Here is a 26,922-nt window from a genome sequence, read left to right on the forward strand (position 1 = left end):
CGTCACCACAACCAGTACTGCTGTAGCATCTCAGTTGTAAACTGCCCAATATTGACAACGTATTCATTACGAATTGTAGACGTTTGTAATTATATTTTCATTGCGCTTTCCCAAATATCATCTAAGCTGTGTATGCACATGTGTCCCTAGGATGCCCATACGTCTCATGTATATAAATGTAGAAAGCAGAACTAGTTTTGAAAAGAAAAGCATAACTTGTCTATGGGAGCTCTAGGAAACTATATACGTTTCCTATTTACAAACTATTATTTTTTTAAGCAGTGCTGCTTTCTATTTTCTATACACGCTACGTATAAGCTTTCTAAGCAATTTCTACGACACATGTATAGAAAGTAGAAGGCAGCACAGATTTCGAAGGAAAATAGGGATCCTACACAAGTTCATTACGCGAAATGGATAGAGAGTAGCAGAGGGTAGATACTAGACAGAGTCTATGAATGAAGTCAATAATTCTATAAAGACGGGAAGACGACTTTTGTGAAGGGGGAAAGACAGCATCAGTGGGCATCATTGTGACGGGCCCTGATAGTGCTGATAGTTTCATCATTTTGAAACCTGCGTTATAGCATATTGTTTTCGCAGGTCTCGGGTATACAGGAGGTGTATGTAGCGATGCAAGGGTGTCTCTGATTGAAGACACGGCCTGGTCTTTCAGATTAGTGCGAGGTTTGGCGCACGAATTGGCTCACAGGTAAGTAGTATAGAATGAAGTCGTGTTGCGCTTATGACAGTTGGGGACGGTCAGTTACAAGGACGAGTATCGTATTTAACTTGTGTAGAGAGCATTGATGGCCACTAATGTCCAGTAGTTTAACTATAACTACTAACTACTTCGGGATGAAGTAGTTTAACTAGTAATTCAATTCCTTTTCAGGGGAGTAGTTAAAACTCAAATAGTTGGCTCAAGTCATTGCTACGAACACATTAGATTAGTACACATGCTCGACTAAAGACACGACACTAAAGACACTAAAGACACTGTGGATTGTTTCCACCCGTGCAGATATATACTATATTTTACTCAATGACGTCCATTTGTTCTCCCTACGTCTCATGGCTTTTACTGTCTTTAGCGGTGTCGTATTAACCAGCCAATGTTTTAACCTTCACCTTTTGAGATACCAACTGTATGTTTTATTGGATGTGATAAAAAAAATCAGCAAACAAACGAATACACAGTGTATTATTTGTTGCGCCTACTTCACGACAGGCATTAGGCAGATTAATTGACGACATTCTGAAATGTTGTCCAGCAAAGGCACAGCAGCTAAGCAATTGCTATCCACAGAAACTGGTCCGCCTCCCTCCGCAGTCGAGATGCTGCAGGCCAGCAGCATAGCAGCATACTTTAATACAGACTGTTTATCATTTGTAGAATGTTTTCGCCCTGTTGTTATATAGTCACTCTGCATCTTTTATAAGAGAGTAGGTACCTCAAATATAACTAACTACTACAATTTAGTAATTAACTTTTTGGTTAGAGGGTTTTGGTTAAAACGGAAATATCAGAATAGGAATGAATAGAAGCTGAAAGCCTTTCTATATTTTGGAAATCCTGAAACGCACACCTATTGCTATTTTGAAATAGCAATCGCCAAAATTCTCTATACAATTTGGATGCAAACAAAACCACGCGTCTCAAGAGCGCACATAGCCTTCCTCGATGATGGCTTATCTGGGCTGCAAAGAGGTGGTCAGTTTGTTTGTGAAAGGGCTCACCGTTGTCAGCCTCACATAGGTTGCAACATCGCGAGTGGGCAGGACGCAATGACCAAGCTTACACAGGGTACTCTCGAAATGCATTTAAGCTAAGTTCTGAGCACCAGGCGAAAAAAGCAACATAGTAGGTTACTAAATATACAATCTCGAAAAGTGTCTCATATAGAGCATCAAATAGGGTACTGTGTTACTTTAGAGACACTTCGACATGAGAGCTGGAATTCGCTACCAAAGAAATGCGAAGAGAGTGAATCAAAACTGACATTACCAAAAAGGCTTTATTGGCTCGCAGGAAGCCTCGTTCCCGATAATTATTATGTAATGGCCTACCCAGATGCTGATGACGCACTCCAAGGAAGTAAACGAGTGGTGGGAGGCTATATTTATTAGAACAAAGAGACAAGGAGGTAAAGTCAGCCAAACGGATTGTCTACTTGTTCCTCAACAACAAGAAAAATGAAAAGAACAGAAAATAATTCACAAATAAAGGATAATGAGAGGTGAAAGAAGAATAAGAGAGAGTGAAGACAATTTGGAGTTTTGAAAAATATGAGGATAATGCATATGAGGGTGAGAGGTAAGGGTGGGGAGCCGTTGAATGAGACAACAGGACTTGAGTTCACAGGCTGTGCATGTGACCTGTGTATCTCAGGAAAGTCAAAACTGCTTTAGTCACAGTCGTCCTGTGGGGTATCGTTCTGTACCGAGCAGAGTGATCAGGGAAAAGTTTGTGCACCTCAGCTGGTGCAAGGGGCGTCGGCAAGGAGTGTCGAATCTGCGGCAGTTGAGAAGAGGTGAAACAGCGTTTTTCTCCTTGTCTTTGGTTGCTTTAAGTTCAGAAAAAGTTATTAATACAGGGTGTTCAAAATTAAGCTTTCACGAGCGCTACGCAGACACAGCGATGACAGGAAACCGGATGATAACTTTACGCTACTTGTGTAAGAAACAGGTGCTGCTAATTATGTAGCACCTGTTTCTCACTCAAGGAACAAAAAAAGAGCACCAAATTTTTGTTTTGTTCGACTATTTATAAAGTGATAGTAAAAGCTTAACTTTGAACACCCTGTATTTTAAGTGCCCTCCCAGCCTTCGACTTTCCATGTCCTCGATCCTGCCTGTCACTGGTCTGAGTCATCTACCTGCATACGCTTAAGGGCGACATATCGCATCACGCATGCTCTCAAGCCAGAGGTGCTGCACGCCCACTGCTTCCCTGCAATGACGTGGAGGTCCCGAGAAAACCTCAGGAGCTAAAGCATGTGCACACTATAAAGCGCACTACCGAGACAAAAAGAGAGTCTGTCTCTCTGGCATCCGTGTCAGCCACAGAATACTAGCTAACAACTTGAAAAATGAATAGCGGTCATATCTAACTACCTAAGTTGGATTACTAAATTACCACATTTGAGAGTATTTGTGGGATGCCAAGTTACTTTCAAAACTACATAAAATGCTTAACTTAACTGGACCACTCAAGTTACTGTAAAGTCAAACGAAGAGCTCAATTCGCCTGCTGCAATGCTATTGCATTCCATACGCCTTTTGACAGTGAACCGAAGAGTACAGCAAATTGTTGATGTTGTTCGAACATCATTAGAGAGCGGATTTTAAGGCACTAACCAAGTAGCGCTCTTCGTCGCATAAATCGTTGTAGGCCAAGGAACTCTTCAGAATTGTATTGCTTTATCTTCCGATTGGAAGGAAAGTTGATACATAGAAAGGTGTGCGTGCCTTTAGTCCGTCTATGGGGAGACAATGCTATATCATTTCTCATGGTGCTCCACATGGCTTCTTTCTCTCAATTCTTCTAAATATTCCTATGTTCAGTATTCTCGCTCCAGGTCACCGCTTCTTTACCAGTACCACGTTGGCCATTCTCCTATACCACAGTCGTCTTCGTATAAATACTTAGGAGTCCATCTCTCCTCAAATCTCTCCTTGTCGGATCACATCCGTAGTGTTGTGCGTGATGCCAATCAGAAACTCGGCTACATTCTCCGTAACCTTCGTTGCGCACCCTCGAATGTCAGGTGCTTGGCCTACTTAGCACTAGTTAGGCCCAGGCTTGAATACGCGTCAAGCGTCTGAGATCCGCACCATGCTAACCTCATCAGCCTTCTTGAGTCAGTTCAAAACCGGGCCACTCGTTTCATCCTTTCAGACTATTCCTATCCTTCTAGCATCTCATCACTTAAGTCTTCGCTGGACCTTCCGCCCCTCGTAACTCGCAGATGTTTCTTCCGTCTTTCCCTTTTTCACAAATTTTATTCCAGCCCATCTATACGGCCATCCGTGATCACAGCCGCACCTTACATCTCAGGTCGATTAGACCACCCGTGTAAGGTAGAACCAATCACTTGTCACACTTCCCACTTTCTGTACCCTTTTTTTCACTTACGATTGCCGATTGGAATGACCTTCCTCAGACTTTAGTCACCTCGCCTAACCATCAAACTTTCCGTAGAAACTTGGCATCATATCTGCACCTTTAGTGGGGAAGCATTATCTCATGTCTTGTATGTGTGTGAATTTTGTTATTACCTTATCTATTTGGTGTAGTGTTTGTGCTGTTTCATGCACTAATGTTGCATGATAGGCAAGCCTGAGCGATGGGCAAGACACGTAAACAAACACAAACATGAAAGCTCAAAGCAGCAAAACGTTTAATTGATAACCGAATTGGTTATCAATTAAACGTTTTGCTGGTTTGAGCCTTCGTGTTTGTGTTTGTTTACGTGTCTTGCCCATCGCTCAGGCTTGCCTATCATGGAATTTATCCACCAGCTAGTCTGCATTTACGCCATTCTGTTAATGTTGCAAATATTGTATGACCCCCCCCCCCGCTGTTCTTGTTAGCGCCCAAAAGGCCCCTCTCTAAACGTCACAGTAAGGTTGCTCGTTAGCCTAACGTATTGAATAGCATTGTTGCTTGTTGTCAATAGCTGTGATAACCTATTTGCAGGAACAACATTCAGTACCTGCTGTTTCTGTCCGTCCGTGTGTTATCCCACTTGTTAAGTGCATATACACTCTTAAAAATGAATTTCACCACTTCACCCTAGATTTGTTGAAAACGGGAGGCGGAGCGTATTTTGTGCCATTATGCACAGCACATAATAGGCTCCGCCTCCCGTTTTCAACAAATCAGGGTCGAGAACGTTGTCATTCGGGATGATGGTTGCTATGTGGTGAAGTTCATCTTTAAAATGGCGAGCCTATCGTGCCATTATCCCCTCCCCCTCATCTTTAAGAGTGCGGACAGTGGATATACACAGCGCAGAAGTGGATGTTGTATCAGAACTGTATAGCATTGTCACGGTACATAATCACTGCCGCGCTATTCGAACTACCGGAGCTGGTCGCGCTTAATCTTGTTCCCCAAATACGTTTACTTACCCCGTGTTTCCTTCACTTTAGTCTCGGGTGTGTCCACGATGGCCAGAGACCTGCTACGTTCATGGAAGGGCATCCAGGTGCGGAAAGATGTCATTGGAGAGATGGCTACCTGATGAGCTACATAAGAGAGAACAACCGACAGTTCGAATTTTCCCGCTGCTGCGCCGAGCAAATATACTATGTTTCGCAGTAAGTTGTCGACAGAACAACAAGACACTTTTACAGCTTGCGGTGTTCACGCGGATCCTGTACGCAAGCTTACGCTGTGTCGTGACCTGAGTGTAGACAAGGATCTGGACGTGCAACTCTGTAGGATAGAACGAGAAATTACCCGCAAAAAAACCCGTTGCTAGATTAGTTACCACGCGAGAAAGGGAACTAAACTAATAGCGAAGTTCTTCAACCACAAATGTAACTCGCAGTTACGGAGCTACTTTAAAAAGAACGAGTTACTTCCAAGGTACTTCGTACACAAAATAGCACTACACAGGCGCAGCGCGCATGAGCATTTTAGTTCGACCTTGAGTTGCCTGCAGAGGAGTGCAACACGCTTAGATCGTTTTCGTTTATGCCCAGCAGTTCAAGCACTTCGCATCTTATTTGCTGTGGGTGCACAGTGGTTCAGCATCATTTCAATGACAACGAACTTCCTGAAGAGAATGCTATCATTGATTGAATATCACGTTTCTTGGCATAAAATACGATTAAAGAACTGGAGAGAAAGCAAGAAAATATATGGACGCGAGCGAAAAACGAATTGAAAGTAAATTGGAACGTAACTTGAGTTACTTTGGCAAAGATAAGTGAAAAAGATTGATTGATTGATTGATTGATTGATGTGTTTAATGGCAAGTGAAAAAGAAACGCGTAGAAACGCGTAAAGCGTAGCGTAGCGTAAAGAAACGTGGGTAGCGCCATATTGAACCAGCTACTGTTACCGTGGCGCATGCAAACAAAGGAATCCAGTAAGCATACAGCAAACATAACGCCTAAAATGTTTTTGGAACAGTAACACACAGTCAGAACTCATGAAACCGTAAGATATATGAAAACACATATACATACGCACGAAGAAACAGACACGACATGGACGCCACATGGAGACGCAGCCTCCACCGCTGCCTCAACCAGCCTTCTTTACAAGCCTGGATAGGGGTGGGCACTGACAAAATAAGTAGCCGACGGAAGCAGAGGAGCAACAGAGCAAGTGCTGCAAGAGTTTTCAGAACTACACTCTTAAAAATGAACTTCACCGCATAGCACGCTCCTAGCCAACCATCACTTCGAATGATATCGTTACGTGCCCTGATTAGTTGAAAACGGGAGGCGTACGCCTTTTCTGTGACACTTATGCTGTTCATAATTGTCACAAAAATGGCGTACCACATCCCGTTTTCAACAAATCAGGGCAGATAACGATATCGTTCGAGATTATGGTTGGCTAGGCGCGTGCTATGCGGTGAAGTTCATTTTTAAGAGTGTATGGCTGCTTTCACGGGCTAGAAATACCCGATGTTTCCTCGGCTGATTCAATGTGGCTGCGTCCGAGCGCACACAGTGGAAAGAGGAAAGGGCCCCGTTCAACTTCTTTGCTCTCCTCAGATCCTCCTCCCGCCTTTGACATGAACTTTCTAATGCTTCCGCATTAAAGGAGATAAGAACTCCTACCTGTATGTATTCAGTTATGTGGGTAACATTAACAATAGGTGTAATATTGTTCATCTACGCTTCGCCATTCTGTTTACAATTGATTGTTCAATACCTGTCCATCACTAGAGAGCGAATTTTCAGGCACTAACCAGGTAGCGGTCGTTGTCTCATAAATCTTCCTAGTCCAGCCAACCTTCAGTATCGTGTCGCTTTATCTCCCGACTGGGAGGAAAATGTATGCATAAAAGGAGTGCGCCTCCTTTCTCACTCTATGGCGAGACAGAGCGATATCATTAGCGATTATGAGTGGCACACTGCATGCTATGCGGTAAAGAGCGCCCCCCCCCCGATAATGCCTAAAGTGCGCCCCCTATCATAACGTGTGTAGCGTTAATAGTGCAAAAGTGCACTTTTTCGTAAACGCACCGCCATTCAGATACCTCTATCCATTAGTATGACATCTCAAGAAATGTAGCACCCAATCAGACGCCAACGCTGAGGTACACATAACGTTGTGCCTTACACTCAAACAAATCAACTTCACCATATGGCACGCTTCCAGCGAACCATCATCCCCAGTGACAACGTTCTCGTCCCTGATTTGTTGAAAACGACACGCGGAGGCAATTTTGTAGCCATAATAGAGTACGTAATGACTCCACATAATGGAGCCGCCTCCCTTTATCAACATATCAACAGCGAGAACGTTGTCATACAGTATGATGGTTGGCTAGCAGCTTGCTATATCTAGTGAAGAGGCCGACCTATCATATTCATCTATACGAAAGAACGTGTCGCGGCCAGCAAGTTAAAACCGCCGTTTGGAGCTGACACAGTTGGCGAGTTATCTTGGTTGAGTTCATATCCCCTTTAAAAGGAATGTACGCATATACACGTGGTGTCCCAGAAAACGTGTCATAAAAACGTGCCCTCTGCAACTGGAAATCAGCTCTAAATCGCCATAATAATATTCTACACACAGATAGTAAATTAAAAGACCTGTTCCCTAACGCATCGTCTATGACATTTCGGCGTCAGCGCAACATACGTAACTTGCTTGATTTTTTCGTTTTTTTTTTCTAATGTACAGAAACAATCTCCAGGATGTGGCTCTTGCAGCAGAATGAGATGTCAAACTTGTAAATTTATTTTTCCGTCCACATCAGTACATTGCTGCGCCGGCAATTTTAATTCGAAAATAACACAATCTTTGAACTCTAATTCTTTTACTATATATTATATGATCTTCTGCGAGAAATGTGGAACCCACACCTGTGCCTCAGCTGTATCAGTTACACGAACTGATCTGTCTCCCCTTGTATTGTATAGTATTGTATAAAAATGTTCAACCACCATCCTTTCTTTCTTTATTGTTTTTTTTTCTTCAATCATGCTGATACAACTGTGCTTGTTCTATGTTGGTGTTTTGTAATTTTAGTAATTTCGTCGTTTGTGCACTGACACAGGATTGTATAATTAACTTTTTTCCCACTGACCCTGTCTGCTATGCCACGAGTTCCACTTACATATGGACATACAGGGAAAACAGTTACACAAACACAACAAGTGAAGCCAGATTGTTAACTTGTCACCACGAAGGGCATTCAATTGGAGGCGCATGGACGCTGGCAGGGGGGTGAAGACGATGTGTGGCAATTCCTGTGTCCCTGGGGAAACAGAGGGTGGGTAATAATTGATGGGTTCGGGGCACTGTTAAGTGTGCCGTGGCAAGTGAGGGGATACATGATTAACATAAAGAGGCGGGTAATTTGACATGTGTGAGACTATAATAGTCCGGTACTGCTGTATGTTTACTTGTATCTTCACCTGATGAAGTGCAGGCTCTGCACGAAAGCTTGGGTATATTAAAATTTTATTTCAAAGAGTTCTTCATTCCCTGGACTTATTGTGTTGCCACTGCTACCAGACGGGACTGTGTACTTTTTGCTTCATCGCCCCAGTGACTTATATGTCCCCCCAGCAACGACGTCACATCCAGTTGCACATCATGCCTCGATGACAGTTAACATTAATGTTCGCGATTCTACCCCAGACGCGAAGACAAGCTATGCCTGTTCTACAACAACACCGGGAAAAGCGATCGTGTTGAAACTGACGCTCTACCAGGAGAGCCGCTCTACCGGCGACTGTCGCTGGATAGACTTTGTCAACTTGCCTTCAGGGACAACACCTATATGTTCAATAAGGTAAGTACACGACTATTTCATCTAATTAACGTTCATTTTGACGATGCTTTCAGATGCTTGACCATTCGACATGGTCAAAATTTCATTATGGCGACATGCACTTGGTACAGCATTGTGTCTGGTACGGCATTCGTAATTGTGAACATGCCGGGCATGCTTGCATTACTTTGTGAACTGCTCATTCGGTTTCTCCGATGTCAATTGTGTGTTAGGTGCAACTTACATATTGTAGAAAGTTGTAGTCGATTGATTCTTGATACTGGTGGCGGGACAATAGCACTTTCCCAAGGGGGGTAAGTGCTTCTAGGAGGGTAAGAGTGCAAACACCCATCCCCTTACCACATCTTTTTCTGGAGGCGAACGTTGCGCACTGTGTGGGTGTTCAGAGGTGCCTATCATGACATCTGAGAACGATCACTACGACCTGTAGAGGAGGTGGCGTCCCTCTACATGAGTCCTGACCGGCGATAATGGAACGTCCCAGCGGGCAGATGGTCGTGGCCGCACGCTAGGACGGCGCCGGTAGAACTGCCGTGCCAGCGTCGTAGCGCGTGGCAGCAGAGGCACGTCGTCATCGTCGTCCACGGGCCGCCACAGACCTATGATTAAAGAGTGCTCTATTTTCAATTGGCGACCTTGGAGTTCCAAGAGGGGACGCGTCCCCTTGTTGCCCCCTTTGGTGTGCCCATGATAGCTATTATTATTGCTGAAAGTTTACCACGCCTTAATTACGCAGCTGAAGTGTACGTCCTAACATACAGGGTGTTTCAAAAAACGTGTCATTCGGACTTTATAAAAAAACGGGGCGACGGAAAAATACGGGGTAAACGGCACTTGTGTGGCAACTGAATTTGCCATTTTGCAAAAATATCTTCATTTGATTTTAATTAAAAGAAGTTGAATTTCTTTAATTGAACTTCAAAATTTCTCCAGTCAACCTCACGTTTTTTTTTTACAGAAATAGAGAGCCTGTAGCGAACTTAGTCAGATCCACCAAGAAATCCGCTCGATATTGCAAAGAGAACTGCCTAAAAAAAGTCCCGAAGTTGAGGCTTCAGAGTTTCGGGTATTCAACAGCGCACCAAATCAGTCGCAAAGATGCGCGGAGGGCAGGACATGCTCCTGCCCCCATGAAGCTAGAACAGTTTATCGCCGGACCGCACAGCAGCACAAGACGCTCCGATAACAAGGCGGGTGACATTCCACCATACGTTGATAAGCGGCAAACAAAAATGATTCCGTCTCTTTTTCCCGCCCTGTTTTTTTTTTCGACTTTCTATCTTTCATGGGGGCAGGAGCATGTCCTCCTCTCCACTAATATTTGCGTCTGATTTGGATCGCCGTTGAATACCCGAAACTTTGAAGCCTCAATTTCTGGACTTTTTTTTGGCAGTTCCAATTGCAATATCGAGCAGGTTTCTTGGTGGATCTGACTAAATTCGCTACGGGATCTCTAATTCTGTAAAAAAAAGCGTTAAGTTGACTTGGGAAATTTTTGAGTTCAATTAAAGAAATTCGATTTATTTTAATTAAAATCAGATAAAAATATTTTTGCAAGGTGGCAAATTCAGTTGCCACACAAATGCCGTTTACCCCGTATTTTTCCGTTTTTTTATGAAGTCCGAATGACACGTTTTTTTAAACACCCTGTATACTTCAACATTAAGCTCATTGTTACTGATGCAAACGCGAACACTCCGAATAATACTAGGAAGTCTACCAGCTGATTCCAACACTTGCTTTCTCGATCCTCTCCTATATGGACATCTGCTCAAAGTTAGCTAATTGGCATATAGATTAATTTACACCGCTCACCTGCCACATATTGTGACCCTGGCTAACTTTGCTTTCCCATATTTGCTGCGATATTTTTTGCTACCATATTTTCTGTATTTTCGTCTGCCCTCACCGCATACGAACCATGCAATACCCACACTGCGTTAACCCGGGACGGACTCGTGGAATAGATTGCGATGTGTCATGCGCCACAGTAATAGCTATTCTGTGTTCGAGAAAAAAGTTGAAGTGTATTTCCTTGCCTGCATGTAAAACCCTGTTGGATGGTTGTCCCTCGTGTTCACAGGTTACTTTTCATATTTTCATCTTGGTTTGCATTTCACCTGTATTGTTTTATGACAACTGCGTCTTGCGTACCGAAGATGAGAAACTTAAGAAGTAATGGTCTTCACCCAAACTTGCCAAAATTTAGCAATCTCGTAGCGAGTCTCTTAATCAGCTGGACTCTCGCCCCTTCTCCCTATCGAAATTGCTTGGACCCTGGCCCAATCCAGCCCAGCAACAATCTGCGCTCAAAGCTCTTTTGACTTTTCTGGACACCATCGAACTTCTATCGTTATTGTAAAGGGACTCATTATTTTATTATCCACCTCTCCACCAGCAATAGGCCATTTGCAAAAGCTCCATGGAGCAGCGCGCGCCCTGGGAGGGCACGCTGGGAAATACTGTGCAAAACTACTGCGGCGGTGCATACACCAGTACAACGACGACGACGACGATCGGAGACGATAGCAAATCGCTGTCGTTTTGCACAGCATTTCGCGGGACGCCCTGCCAGGGCGCGCGCTGCTGTCTGGAACTTTTTCAAATGGCCTATGGGGTAGAGTATCGCCTCCGGCGATGAACCTCCCCAGTTTCCATTTCAAAATAAAGTTCTTGCTGGTGTTGTTGTTGCCTTGTTTTTATATCCTCGAATTAACCGGCCTCGGTGGCTCACTCAGTAGCGTGTTCGCCTTCTGATCCCGAGATCGCGGGCTCGAACCCGGCCATGGAAGCCAGCAACTTGATGGCAGGGTACAAGTTGCTTAGACAAGCCGTCTTCCGCGACGGATGTTAAGGACGGGGTGCCGCGTGATAAGCTTTCATCGCACGATAAAGAACACTCAGGTGGGCAAAAGCAATCCACAGACCGAACACTGTGGCGTCTCTCATGATCTTAGTTGTCTCGCGACGTAAACTCGAATTATAAATATATATATACATCCTGGAATTTTCTTTTAATTTAGTTGAGATGCCCAATGTTGCCTCACAAGACTTTATTCGTCTACCTATTATATTACCTGTTGTTACCTATGCGAATGCGTAACAGGCTTGTCCTAGCAGCCCCATACTCCATTGTATGTATTACTGCTGACGACACTATCTATATCATATTACAACGGGGCAGCTACGGCACCTCCAGAAGTGGTTGATATACAGTGAGCAAACTAATAGCTCAGGTTACTACGAGCCGCATCGGTATGTACGTGTCTATGTGATCTTTAGGATGATGCTGTTTCGACTACGCGTACCTTCGGTTTTCTGTAGTATCAACCTGTGGGTAATGTGACGTTGAAGCCCGCGCCTGCACTTGTATTATTCATTTTAGGAAGCTGGCTTTTCTGGAAATGGATGTAAGGTCCCTTGTAGAAGCAGACAATTCATTTGGGGGCTCAATACGTCCTGGAGGAGTGGAGAAGCAGACAGACACGACGGTTCCCCTTGTGACAGTAAGGACAAAAATAAGGTAATGTTATCAATATCAGTATCCACACCATTTGTCTATTATCCGGACAGCTCGGTAGTCGTCCCTACGTGTCCGGTTAATGAATTTCCGGATAGCCGAATCAAGCAAACTTCCGGGAAACCCAAAGAATTGGGAAGAATAACATTGTTAGTTCAAAAATTCATGCGAAGTGAAGTTCTTGAAATTAGTAGGCACGTATGTGACAGAATTTTGGCCACAGTAATGGCACCCGCTGCGTCGACGTCCTGTTCAAAGAAGGCTAATGTCTTAGAAAGTTGGACCCGCACACATGTTTTTGCCTTGTTGCAAATGACTTTGGCAAGGACAGGCGATGCTTTCGGACGGCCTGGGCTCTGCCGTTCACAGGTGGATTTCTTGCGCACAGTGAACACAGGGCACCCCTTCCTCTTATCGTTTACGATCTCTACTGTTAGGCCCAACACAACAAAAGGGGGCACTGAACAACCTCTGGAGAAACGGGAGTTGAGCAGTATACAAAGCCTGGCGAGATACGCCTTTTCCAGAATAATGCGACCACAGCACATGCGAGGGACAGAAGTATTTGACACATTCGGGGGTAAGCGAATCAGAATGACGTAGACTATGAAATGTTGGTGCCGTACTTGCTCTCCGGATACGGATAACGAATTCCGGATAACTCAGGCAAAAACTCATGGTAGGAGGCTCGTTCCTGGTAATGTGGTCCGGGTAACGAGTTTTCTGGATACCTGAGCTCCAGATAAACGAAATATTAGTACAGTATCATCGACATATATGTATATACATGAATCCATAGTGTAAAATACCTCGATGACACAGTCATGATACACAGTTCATTGCCAACACGCCGAACATGTATTTTCCTACCATTTCTACTACACTCTGCTATTAGACATGGTATTTGGATCAACAAATACATGTAGATGATTACCCTAATGCATGTTTTTCTCATCAGACAGACCTAGGTGAGCCAACTGAAATTGCTGATGCGTGAGATAATTCAAAATCCAGGAGAGAAGGCTTCCGAACTGCTACTAAACAAAATCAGACATCATCACCAATATGATTACTGAAGCTTTCACTATGGCTGATTCCCCGGATGCTCTAAAAATGCTAATAATCATATTTGCGTTTAAGGAAAGGTGACGAGCACTCGCCAAACAGTTATGGGCCCATTGCAGTATTAACAATTTTCTCAATGATCACAGAGAAGGTACTACTTAATCAACAAGGCAACTTCTTTGGAACCTAATTTTTACACCAGACAAGCACGGCTCCATTAAGCTAAAATCTACATAATCCGCACTATCGGTCGTGATATTGGCGGGAGTATCGGAAGCGAAATAATGACGTCACTGCGGCATGGCTCCATAACATCACGTGGCACAGCGGATGTCACCAATGGCATCACATCACACACTCATAGCATCACACCGCCTGCAGCACCACGATTGGCCGGTGCCGGCAGCTGTGCGTTTGTTGTTATATTATACCAGTCCCATGATAACGCGGCGGCCACGCAAGGACACGTGGAGTGCGCCGCCCAGCTTTCATGGAACAGCTCGTATAGAAAGCGAAGGGTGTCGGTGCTGCTCAACACACCCATCAATCGCAACGGTACGCGCATGAAACTCGCCGTCGACAAGAACATTTCCGTATTCGGAACACTGCCATATCCCCTCGCCTTTCCAACATATTTTACTGACCATATATATTGTCAACTTTTCAATAAACCAGATGTGAAAACAGTTTCCCAGGTGAGTGCTGTGAACACAACTGCGCTTCATAGTTCGAATACAATACAGCTATTGCTCTCACTACTTCCCACACTAGAGGCAAAATGGCGCATTTTCTTCTAGTTATTTTTCTCTTTTTTGTAGGGTCCGTCAGCCATGCTTTACAGATCGGGGTAAAATATTGGCATTAAGTTTCGCCACATATTGATTGTGTAAGTTCGCGCGTGTTTGTGCGTCTGTTTTTTTACGAATTATGTCTTTTTTGCGCGGGTGCACTCAGCGAACCTTGTAACGGTACTGTGCTGATGTGTTCAGCACATACTTGCTATGGTTGTCACGCACATGAAAGCACACAATGCAAACGGAGCACATCAGAAATGGTTGCCCTTGAATGCATTCAAGTTGATATACAAGGGTGCAGTCACTGTCAGCACAATTAAATTAACTGAAACTGAAATCTACGTGTTGCTCACTTGTAAGTTGTCACGGGGTCTGGTGATTAACCGTACCTACGTGTTCTCATGGTTGATTGCAGCGGTGCATTCGAGGAGAATGTCAACTGCACAAACCCTGCAAGAAATGCCACAACCGTCAATCACAACCGGAAGCTCCACCAGCAAGAAGGAAACAATAAACTTCATTTCTTGTTTGACTGTCCTGTTTCATAGGGGAAGATGCTCAAACTCTCTTTGTGGTGAATCTTTTTTGGTGGGAGTATGGGCTGCTCGACACGCTATATTTAGGGACTTTGGGGTTAAACCCAATTCTGCCAATAGTTACCTCCAAAATTAGTTTCGAATCAATTCGAGGGAATCCGGATTGCTCTGCGAATTGCAGGCACGTTTTACGTTCCATCATGTGCCACTTACACGATTTAGTTGCAATCTATCTGAAGAAAAACACAATCTAAGAGCAACGAAAGGGAATGCAAAGGACATGTAATGTTTCGTAACGTGATGCATTTGATAATACATCTCGAGGAACGCATGTTGGACCAACACGTGCACCTCTAATAACGGCCCTGTTTCCGAGTGCGTCCTGGTATAGAGTTCGCCAGTGTGATACCGCACACAAAGCCTAAGCACTCAAAGCGCGTTAATTATTACGCAGTATAAATTAGAAAAGTTAAATGGAACGTAGGTTGCGCCCCGTACAGCTAAAAATGTCATGATGGGAGTACTCCCGTCACGCGATACCTAATATAGATACACGATGAACCTATGGCCGGCTACTAATTACGAATAAACACTACTTTTAGAATAACAAGAATTGCTGAGGCAATTCTTGAAGATATTGAAGAAACAGTATCCCAAAATACTGTCAGCACGGTCAGCGTCCTCTGTTTGCTCTCCTCCTAACCATATCGCACGGCGTGCATTGCGTCTGGCGAGGTTTGCCTATGCAAATAAGTTCATTTCCTGCGGAAATTGAACAGAACTTCACCTGACAGCGGTGCTAGGTATCTACTGTAGTGTTCGGGATACACTAAGTGTGCTCTTTCAACAAGAGGCGTTGTGTGCCACAAGATTCCAACGGATAATAAGTGGAAACGAAAGTGGTTGCAAGCGCAGGGTCAAAACATTCGTGATCCACGCTTGATTTGCTCAACTCATTTCTCTGACGAGTCGTACGAAATGGTGACAGTGGACGGTCGAAAACTTCTCAAACGGTCTGCAGTTCCGACACCAGTGTTTCTCCTTGTGACGTCTGACGATGCGAACACCAGTGCACACGAGGTATGTAAGGATACACAGGAATAAATCATGTACTATAGATATAGTTCATTTGAAATTCATATTGATTTTTGTGATGCCTACGCTGCTTAAAGTAGCACAGAAGTCATTTTTAACACCCAGTTTTCTTCCTATAAAACTTGTTAAGTAGGCCAGTAAGATGCACCGTGCGAAGTAATTCACACCACAAAGTCATAATTATCACAGAAATTGAATTTAAAATACGCCGCAAAAAGCGACCGTGCGCAACGGTGGTGAAGAGCAGTACCAGCCTGTGATCTGCCTGGAACCTCGCGCTGGCGCTATAAGGAGAACGCTCGCTGATTGGCCTAGAGAAATGTTGTCTGCCACTCCGCTGTCGTCTGCTACTCGGCTGTTCGGGTTTCTGATAAAGCTTTTCTCCGTGCTCGGTAATGCTCCGGCCGCTCCTTCTATCCCCAATTCTCCGAGAGAACTGGCAAAACTGGTTCACGGCGGCAAAGGGACAAGGCGCTGACCCCCACTGGCCGGCGAACCAGAACGAGTTCTCCTTATACCGTCGCCGGTGACGTGGCAACATACCTCCTCATCCTCGTCATAGCTGGAGTGGCGAGTTAAGGGTGAACGCGCGGAGCCATGTTTATGTGAGTTTTTTTTTCTGGGAAACAAACTGCACACATCAAAACCTTTCGCGCTATTCGGTATAATGACACACACACTTTCATCAGATGTCTTAATCTGAAAGTTTTTTGGATAGCCCTCTGTACTCCTTTAATGTACCAAACGGAACATCCCCTTTCCATTGGGGAGCCCTCAACTGTCACAGGAGAATATAAACATCAGACAATTTGTGCGTTATAGATACTGACCGTATTATTCATTTATATCAAAGACACAGGCTTCCATCGTGGCTCACACGAAAGTGAAAATCGGAAGTAAAAGTATGCAAACGGATGATTTACCGTCGGCACCTCTCAACCTTTATGCAGTGATGATTTCAGCACCTATTGCCCATACACACTCACGCTCACAGGTGGGTCAAGCTCTTGTTTTCTTTAACATTCTAAATTCTGCATTCCCTGCAGGTGTATGATATGACAATATTTTCACCACTGGTGGAACCAGCTGTTGACTCAAAAGTTTTCAATGTTACATAGCCTGCTGATACTAAAAGCTCTTCTACTTTGCAGTGTTGTACCCTCTGCTTCACCAGACCAGAAGTACATCAAATTCAGAACTCCACTATTAGAACTGTTTGAGAAATGCAGGACTTATGGTGCATCGCCACACCTCTCACAGACTGAAACACTCAAATAATTTATTTTACTAAATCACAAGCTTTCAAATAGAGTCTGTCCGTCCTTCCTTCATCAGGTACGATCCAGACACACACACTTGATACATATTTATACTGAGGTACATCAGAGAAAGGGGACAAAAGAGGTGGTGAGGAGAAAACACAAATTCTTGTTAGAAAGTATTGAGGGTGCGAAAACAAAATACAAAAGAAGGCGCACGAGCTTTGCGTACTTGAATTTTCTGTTACAATAATTCCATCTGCCACAATGAAGTAAAAGATAAAAACAACTAGCTTGTAGTTTCTTATAGTAAACAATGTCAATATGCAATTGCCATGCTCAGAAATGATTATGGGCCATGTAGTACACAAGATCTTGTAACAGAGGGTTAAAAGAAAGCTTGAGGCTGCGGTCAAGTCCTGTGCAGGTGCTGAGCTAAACCTGTGGAAGCAACATACTTATAACCCCCTTTACAGGTGCAGTTCCAATTCTGAGGGAAATGCAGAGCTTCTGCTTACAATTATACAATTGTCTGGGTTTGACAAGGCACGCAATCAACATCGGTTACGTTCATTACAGACCATGTTTCGATATAAAGAGCATGGGAAGACACTTAGTCATGACCATATCATCTTTCCTTGGCAGAGGATGTAGATCACCTCCTGAGGAAACACCGACTTACAAATATGTAAGTTACAGTGAAATAGGAGCGGTCTGCAAAAGCCCTCAGCCCGCACTAATGACTGCAATTGGACGGATATGAGGGAAAACATGGGAAGTTTATAATGAGAAATTGATAAAGGGTTATGAAGGTGGATGTGCACAGAAAACGTCTAAAATTTTTCTTCACACGCTTGTGGAGTCAGTGAAAGGGGTGTATCTGAAGAGAAGCCTCTGTTGAAGACATTGCCATGTCCCCACCTGAGGCCTTCTTATACTGATGTAGTTATGAACTCGTGATGTTTTATAGCCTATGTTCTCTTAGAGCTTATGGACTGGAACGAGTTTGTAGAAAACACCAGTGCATTGATAAGAAGAAACAAAAGCATGCATACATTGCGTTACGGGTTTGTAGGAGATAAAGTACTTGCAAATTGATATGGGCCCAGTATGGTGATGTCCTCCTCCCTTGTTTGTTTGTGGTGGAGCTTGAAAGGTTCTACTACATTTTGAAAACGTATTCTTAAATACGCTATTTTCGTTCAAATTTTCCACTTGTCGTTATTTCGATACAAATCAAGTACCTACACGAAGTCATGAATCGAACCACACTTGAACCAGGGTTCAACGTGGTACTGATTTCCCTACAGCGTACCAAGCTCATGCTTCCTGAGGCCGGTCTGAAAGTGCAGGCTAAAGTGCCACTACGGACTAAATCTCATTTCTTTATAATCGTACCAAAGTTATATTACTGAAATCTTGCGTTACCTTACGTTCCTGCAAAATATTTTGGGCTCTACGTGAGGAGAACGCTAGAGAAAATAAATTTTCATTTTTGAAAACTGTGACGTCATCTTAAGCTCTCACAGAGCACCCGGCTCTCATCTGGCAACGTTGTTGCCTGCATGTTTTCTGGGGGCTCACTGTTTGCACTCCTGTAGCGGAGCCCCATGTGACATATCATCCAACCGCTCCGACACAAAGGAGGGAAAAGCCATGTCTCCCTTTTCTCGCTTCTTTCGATCAGTGTCACGTGACTTCTCCACCACATGACCTTCCCGGGGCTCCGACGTTGTTGCTAGGAGACGAGTGCCCTCTCCAGAACATGGCACCATTGTAATTCGTGGGCTTGTGATTACATCACCCGCACCTCGCGTCATCCAAACTTGTGGAGGCTCAGCAAATCTTCAAAAATTGACAGAAATGCGCAGTGTTCGTAAACAGGATTGAAATTTCGCGTATAGAGTGCTTGAGATACCTTCTTTTCAAGGAGCTAAATAACATAAAAGCTGTTTTCCTAGTCCGGAGTGGCACTTTAAGATGGTGCTTCGTTGCGGTTTTGGTTTTTTAAGACGCCTTATGCGAAAGGGCCCTTTCACTTTTGTCCTGTAACTCCCTTGCACGAAGCTATCTACAGCACATTGATCGCTTTGCCAGTGCGCTACGCTTGTTAGCGAAATTGTTTCTTGCAGAGTGTTATTGGTCGTTTGAATGCGATATCGATAACTCAGCTATCATTTGTTCCAGTGGTTAGCACACAACGTGTTATGCAGTAAAGTTATGGAGGGCTCTGCAGGAGAGAAAGCAGGACGGCGGGGAGGGGGGGGGGCAGACAGGATTCAATACACTTAAGTGAGACGGTTGATGACTTTATATCAGGAATAAACTATCTGGATAAACAGGTGGAAGGCCCGGAACGAGAAGAGGATGAGCAGGGCGTTTAAAAGCGTTTTGATGGAATAAACCTTTGGTTGGCAGTTGAGTGCAGTTGTTGTGGGTCGTTCCTAGTCTCGTCCTTTAGTATGTGGCCTGGGCCAACTTCAGGGGGAACCGTGCCGACATTCGTCTGGAAAGTCTGCCTTAAAACCCAGGGAAAACCTGAGACAACACAGCAGGTGCCGGGATTGAAGCCGGCGTCACCTCCCAGTCTATACTCTTGAAAAAAGGGTATACTGTAACGCCTTTTTAGAAGTAAACCCTTGACACATATAGAGCTCCCTTCAGAGTGTACAATTACACTGACAAAGGAGTCTCCTCACTCCCTTCGGGGAGCGAGAAAACTCGTTACTGGAGAGTAATTGTACACTGTACGTGGACAGGTGTACACTGCAAGAAGGAGACATCCCTTTTCTAAGAGTGTAGCCGTGGAAGGCCTAATCACCACTCCTACAGGAACTATGATGATGATGATGATGGTTAGCACGTTTTGGCGATGAACCCCCCCCCTCTCCAAAGTGAAAATCAAGTTGTTGTTGTTAGCACGTTTATATGACAGCACCGACGAAGGCTATAATGCGCCATAACGCTAACATGTCATTAGTTATAAATGCGATGATAAAGTTAAAGCCGGTACTAGGTACAAATTAGCCCAACTATTCTGTTTAAAGAAATGGTTTGCTTAAAATTACAAAGTATTTAAAAAACCGGTGTCTAATAAAATTGTAGATTCTGCTGAAGGGTAAGAGAGCTTCATCGCTCAGCAGAGGGCTGGGTGGAGCGGTAGGTAATTTGTATAAAACTCTCGGAACTGACGATAACTAAGCGGTTCATACACAAAAATGCGATTCAAGGGATGCGCACCACCTATAGTTGCTGCCACCTCGCGGTCGTCACAGAAACTGTGCACGTGGGGACTGCGGTTTGCCGGATTCCTTTAATTTCCCGTGTATGTTTTCGTTTCTTTTCATGTCCGTTTGTGTTAATTTTGTGCCGATTCATTTTCTCCCCCTCGGTGTAGAAAAGATATCGCATCGACCAGTACTTCTCACGTCAACAACTTTGCATATGTCACGCTGAAGCAAGCAAGCTCCTGTTCCCTTGGTATTTCGAACATTGATACGGTACTTAGATGTTTACCGTATGACTAGCTATATAGCATGTTACGTTATTCTCAGCCATACTAGTTAAAAACAGCGGCCACGAGTATTTATGCGAATGGGAAGAGCGATTTTGGCAGTAAACCCCTGTTGTGTCGTCGCTGGGAACGAGGCTAAGGAGCGCACGGATATTGGTGGTTTGAGAGTAACGCTCCAAGGTCTATACAATGGACAGGAAGTAATGATGTGTGGCACGCACATATGTGTGTTTCCCACAGCGCGTGCACTCGGGTGGCTCCTCTCTGCGAAGAAAGAAACTATGGGGTGCTTTGAGTATGCCCCACTCTTAGCCATGTACGTGTAATTTCGTGTCCTCTCTTTCCGAAACTCTGTATAGGGTGTCCTATGCTATTTCTAGCCAGGTGAAGTTTATTATGTGTCTGTGTGTCCAAGTGTTCCTGGAATCTTTTGTTTATTGTTTTCTTATGATGAGGCTTGACGTCCTGAAAAGGCAGGTCAAATGGAGTCACGTCAGTCGTAAGTGCAGCTGTGTCGGTGAGCTCATTACCTGCTGCTTCTCTCTGGGTGGCAACCCAGCAGATGAAGACAGAGAGACCTTTGTTTGCCATTCTGCAGGCCAGGCAAAGTGCTGCACGAGGTGGTTCTTCTGTGGTTAAATATTGCATGTGGATTGCAAGGCACCAAGAGAATATGTTTATATAACTGGCAGTTCGATTGTCCTATCTAAAATGAAGTTCAGTGCTAAAATGATGGCAAAAACTTCTGCGGCGAAGATGGACGTGGTGCTTTTTATGCTGCGCGACGTTGTACATGAACCGGATACATTGGCACAAGAAGCACCTGTGCTCGTGCTGAACCCATCTGTATAAATATCAGTGTGGTTCGAAAAACAACTCTTCAGGTGCCCCAACTCCTGTTGTAGAACTAGGGAAGGGGTCTCTTTCTTGTACTTTGCAAAGTAGCAGTATATTTTAATGCCGGTTGCCATGGAGATACTCATGGACAGCGTCCGATCTTGTAACTGTAAGAGGTCAAGCCATACAGTCGAATCTCATCTGAAATTCGCATGCTTAAGGGTGGGGTAGCTGTTGGTTTGTTTAGGAGGAGTTGTTTAAAACGTGTGGTCTTAACGCAAGATAAAGAACGGTGTCGAGGATAACCTCTTATCCTCAGTGCATACTGAGTCCCAAGATAGAATTGACATTTTGCTGAGGACCGCTCGTTTGCTTCCACAGAGAGTCAGTCAACGGATCTCGTACGGAGAGCCCCCAGTACAAGTGTCAGTCCCTGGTGATGGACAGGATTCAATGCCTTCAGCACAGATTAACGTGCAGACCCTTAGACGATACATGCATAATCTAGACGTGATCGAGGTATGCATGTGTACACGTGATATATTGTTTCATGTTCTGCACCCCAGGATCTTTGTGAAAGGATTTTCAGTATTTAAAATTTTAAGCGTTTTCCTTTTAGATTCTTTATGCCAGCTGCAAAGATGAGCTTTGTATCGAAAATGACACCAAGGAATTTGTGTTCTGGTTGGACTGCCAGTTCGTGGCCTTTTATGCCTAGCGTGTGCTCTGGGATTACGCCTCTCAACCTAGAGAATATCACACAGACTGTCTTCGTGACTGAAAACTTAAACCCGTTTCTGGACGACCATTTGGCAAGCTTATTAATTGTGAGCTGTATTCACCTCTCACACCTGGCGAACTTATTAGATGAATATGCTATATGAAGATCATCTTTGTACAAAAGGTAGACGATTTTGGTGGAATCACATTGACGGTAGAGTTCATTTTGATAATAAAAAAGTATAACACTGAGGAGTGACCCCTTTGGGACGCTCACTGATCCTGATTGTACACAACCTCCGCGTCACCTCCGGCCACTCCGTGTGGTTTCAGTGGGTGCCAAGCCACATTGGCTTGCCGGGAAACACACGTGCCGACACAGCAGCGAGGCGCGCTCATGGCGCAGCTGAGTGCAGCACTGTCATCCCGTTGTCACCATCCGTCTGCCGCATACACATCCGTCCGCCTTTCCTTCGACACCCGCCTTTTCATGGAAAACACTGTCGCAGCCAACACCTTTCTCCACCGCACTGACCCAAAGATGGCCTTCACCGTGTCGCTACGGCTGTCTCGAAACGAAGAGTCAGCTCTCCATCGTCTTCGCCTGAATGTTGCCCGACCTCCATCGTTCCTGTTCAAGATCAAGCAGCGTCTCTCTTCACTCTAAGAAAAAGAGGTGTAATTTTCTACCTTTTGGGGTAGAAAGTGAGGGGTAGAAACACTTCTACCCCTTCATTTCTACCACACTGGTGGAACAGTTGTACCCCTGAGTGTGAAGAGAATTCTACCCTGTTAGTGGCAAAATTCTGCCCCTACATGGTTGACTGTTATTCCTCTGGGGGGTCTATCTTTTCTCTCCCTATTGAAGACACCTCTACCCCAAGGATGAGAAATATCTGCCCATCTTGACGCTAAATATTCAACCATTCCCGGAAGACAGTTCTACCGTGAGTAGAACTGTTCTCCCTTATTGGAAGATAATTTTTTACCCGAAATGGTAAGAATCTCTGCTATTATTCGTGCTGTCCCTACCGGTGGCATATCTCTACCCGTAATGACGGGGCCTTTAGACCTTGTAGGGAAATATTTACTCCGCCTTTCATGAAGGACGTCTGCCCTTCTGAGAAGAACTTGACGTATAGTATTTGTGTGGATAAGATAGAACATGTACGTAGACAACTGTTACTGGTCACAGCATTTTATTAGCACGTCACAATTGGAATCGTACACTTGCGCTTACCAATCTGAAAGGTACATCCATTTTGAAGAAGCCTGAGCACGGAGACACGAAAGAAAACACGACACAACACAGACGACTACATTGTTGCATCCATCAGACTGCACAGCACTTGCATGGACTGTCCTTGCACATAAATTCCGCATGCATGCACCCTAACAAGGGCATCGGGATAACTTCTGAGGGCTCGACGTTAGTAGTATTGGATAAACACAACTTAACGAGCAACATGACACCTTCCTCCTCTCTCACTCCCTGTTACCCCCAATTTTGCAATTTCCACCCCCACCCAATTTTTTTAAAAACTGTTTTTTCGATTTTTTCACTTAAAATCGCTCATACACGCATAAGAATGCGATAATAGAGCGTAGAATATAATTTTCAATTAATAAATTCAATTACTATTCATTCCAACGAGAGAGAGAGAGAGGAGGAAAATATCAAATTATTGTTAAGTTGTGTTATTCTATAATGAGAAACACGAAAAGAAGCGCACATACGCATAAATGCACTTTCTAAACTCATTTAATAATTCAAGTCATTACTATACACATTCAATTCATTAATGTGTCAGTCCAGGTTCGGTAACAGCATCAGCCCATGGGCGCCGCCATTTGCAAAGCGTCACACCAGGCAGGTCGGAAAGCATCACGTCAGGTGGCAGCACCGCTGTCATCATGGGGACTTCCGTGGAATGCAGAAAGAAACAAAACAAAAAAAGTGCTAACGAGGGGAAAACACGCGCGAAAACAGGCACACACACACACACAAAATTTTCACCATCGCGAATATGTGCGAGCATGCACCGACGAGAATAGCAACAAGGGTCATTGACAGAATGGCGTACAAGGGAATTGCGAGCATGTTTGGGCATGCACGGACAAGAATAATAACAACAAGGGGAAGACTTTCTGCTAATCGCAACAAGGTAAATCGTACTCCAATACACGCTGACAAGTAATCGCAGTTAGGGGGTAGGTAAACGCGACAACAGAAGAAGAAGTATTAAAACTACAACTCACCGACATCCAAGCATATCTGTGTGCACACACACCGCCCTGCATCTTCTTTACATGACTAAAGAGTTCAGCAGCACATCAACGGTCACGATACGAGCGACGCGCCAGACGTCCGCACCCGACGAGAGGCAAACAAAAAACTGAATCTGGCGCCCTCTCCGCGGAGCAGACGTCACACGCGCGCGCGCGCGCTCGCAGCGCCACCACGTCTGCCGTTGGACGTTTCGGTTTTGGTCTCGTCGCCCTTCACGTCTCGCGCATGCGCTTCGAGCACGGTGGTGGCGGTGGTGGTGGATTCGCTTTCGTTCTGACGCCCATTTCTTTACGTTTTTTATTTGGAAGCGCCGTATAAAGGGAGAGCGCGCTATCCGCGCGTTATCGTTCAGACCAATACTTGGAAATGTTCAGTTACCACGCTTTGCAAACTTGTCCTCGTATCCACGCTTCTTGGGAAGAGCTGGAGAATGACTGTTTCAGCAAGGAGAGTCCCCGAAACGAGCTTGTCATCTCTGCTTTTCGGTACGTGATAGACATGGTGGCTTTTGGCAATATAGGAAAGATATCCCCAGGCCCCCTACAGGAAATGGTGCGTCGGATATACGCCCGTTACAAGAACGTCTCTATAAGCGTTCTGGATGGACCCTTCGGAGTGATCTGTGAATTTTTGAAGTCGACGAACACCGAATTCAACTACGTGTCTGCAGACATCGTGGACCTCCTCGCTCGCGCCGTTGCTCATATTAAGTATTCACTGCGGAACCAACATCACCTGCAAGCAGTCTACATTGTCAATTTTGTCACTGGTTTATTGAAATACCGTTTAGTCATCGAAATGGAACGCATTAAACAGTCTGAATAACTTTGACGAGACTCTGTTGTTTTTGTTGTTGTTTTTTTCATGGAAACATCTTTATTGAATCTAAACATATACTCTTCCCTTGAGCAGGTCGATAGATGCTCGCACTCTCCCTGACTTGCTCGATCCACACGAACAGAACATTACGAGAAGATCGGACATGCCAAAAAAGGTACGGGTAATCTTCATCGCAGCGACGTCATTGCGCGGGTCACTGAACCAGCACGATGTCGGAATGGTCATTCTTTTTATACATCCATTCCGCCACCACACTGCCACGATGAGCCATGCTCCTCCTGTCTTCGTCTTTTTATCACAGTGTCGACTTTATGCTTGACTAACGGGCTAGAGTGATGGTGCAATAGACAGTCGTTTATGCGTCAATTTCACCATCGTGCTAGCACGATGACCAACCACCTCCTCTTCCTGAGTTCGCGCGCGCGAAAGACAGAAGCTATATTTCTGAGCTACAATTTTATTATTTTTTTGACTCTCTCGATTATTATGACAACGCGTGCACAGACTTGGTCCTTTGTTGTATTACTCAATCCCGATGACGTTCGAGGGCTCTCTTCCGGGTTTTCCGGTGCTGCAAAAACGAGAGTGTTCTGTTACAATGCATTGAGACACACAGAGCGGAAATTACCCTCGTATTTGCAGCTGCCGTAAGGAAAGGAACGTACGGCGTCGACCAGATAGCGCTTGTCATCGTAGGGGACCAAGCTCTTCTTGACTCTCGAAATGGTGTACATTGTTTGCTTTATGCTCTGGATGGTGCACTGCTTCTGAGAGACTGTCCTTTCATTGAATAGAAAATCTCGGTGCACTTCGTGCAATAAGTGTCTCCTCACCACGTCTTTCTTAACAACTTTCGCTCTCGCAATCTGTTTGTGTGTTCCGGCCAAGAGAATGCTGTACATTTTGGCTCGGATGGCTACGACTTCCTGAATAACTCCTCCTCCCGTTTCGTCTTTGAAGTACCCCATCTGGTTCGCGTGCTCGGCGTTGAAAAGTGGATGGTTCGGTGGATAGGAGGAGAGATCTAGCTCGTGCTGAATTTTCATCAGCTGCTCTACGAGGCTCTCGCACGTGAGAGCAAAAATTATACTGTCCGTATCTCCATAGATCAACTGCACTGGACAGGTTAAGCGAGAAAAGAGCGACTCGTAAATGAAGCTGTACATTCGGACTTTGGATATCTCTAAAATGGCAAAGCCCACGTAAAGGGGGTGCGTGCATTTGACACGACGCTGTTTCATCTCGTACAAGATGCACTTGTCACTCAGGATGTGGAAATGCTGGAAGTCGACGGAACTAGCTTTTCTGAGCGCGCTTTCTTTGTCGTAGGCTATGGTGTACCTCTTCATGCGTCTCACATTTTGAATCGTTTTCCCGAACGTGCTATTTGTTATGATCTTATACAGTAAACGCTCGAATTTCGTGGTTGAGGCATTCCTCAATGCGAGGTTTCTATGCA

General features: G+C 44.6%; 1 protein-coding gene across 1 annotated transcript in view; it reads left to right on the plus strand.

Annotated features, from left to right (window-relative positions):
* LOC135367509 (venom metalloproteinase antarease TserMP_A-like) overlaps positions 1-14,904 on the plus strand; it is a 92,169-nt gene extending 77,265 nt beyond the window's left edge. The window contains exons 11-15 of the mRNA XM_064600809.1: positions 604-712; positions 5,158-5,325; positions 8,840-8,993; positions 12,379-12,516; positions 14,788-14,904. Coding sequence (XP_064456879.1) covers positions 604-712; positions 5,158-5,325; positions 8,840-8,993; positions 12,379-12,516; positions 14,788-14,886 — 668 coding nt within the window. The 3' untranslated portion in view covers positions 14,887-14,904. The remainder of the gene's footprint in view (positions 1-603; positions 713-5,157; positions 5,326-8,839; positions 8,994-12,378; positions 12,517-14,787) is intronic.
* The last annotated feature ends 12,018 nt before the right edge of the window (positions 14,905-26,922 follow it).

The sequence above is a fragment of the Ornithodoros turicata genome, chromosome 8 (genome assembly GCF_037126465.1).
Source record: "Ornithodoros turicata isolate Travis chromosome 8, ASM3712646v1, whole genome shotgun sequence".
Taxonomy (NCBI): Eukaryota; Metazoa; Arthropoda; class Arachnida; order Ixodida; family Argasidae; genus Ornithodoros; species Ornithodoros turicata.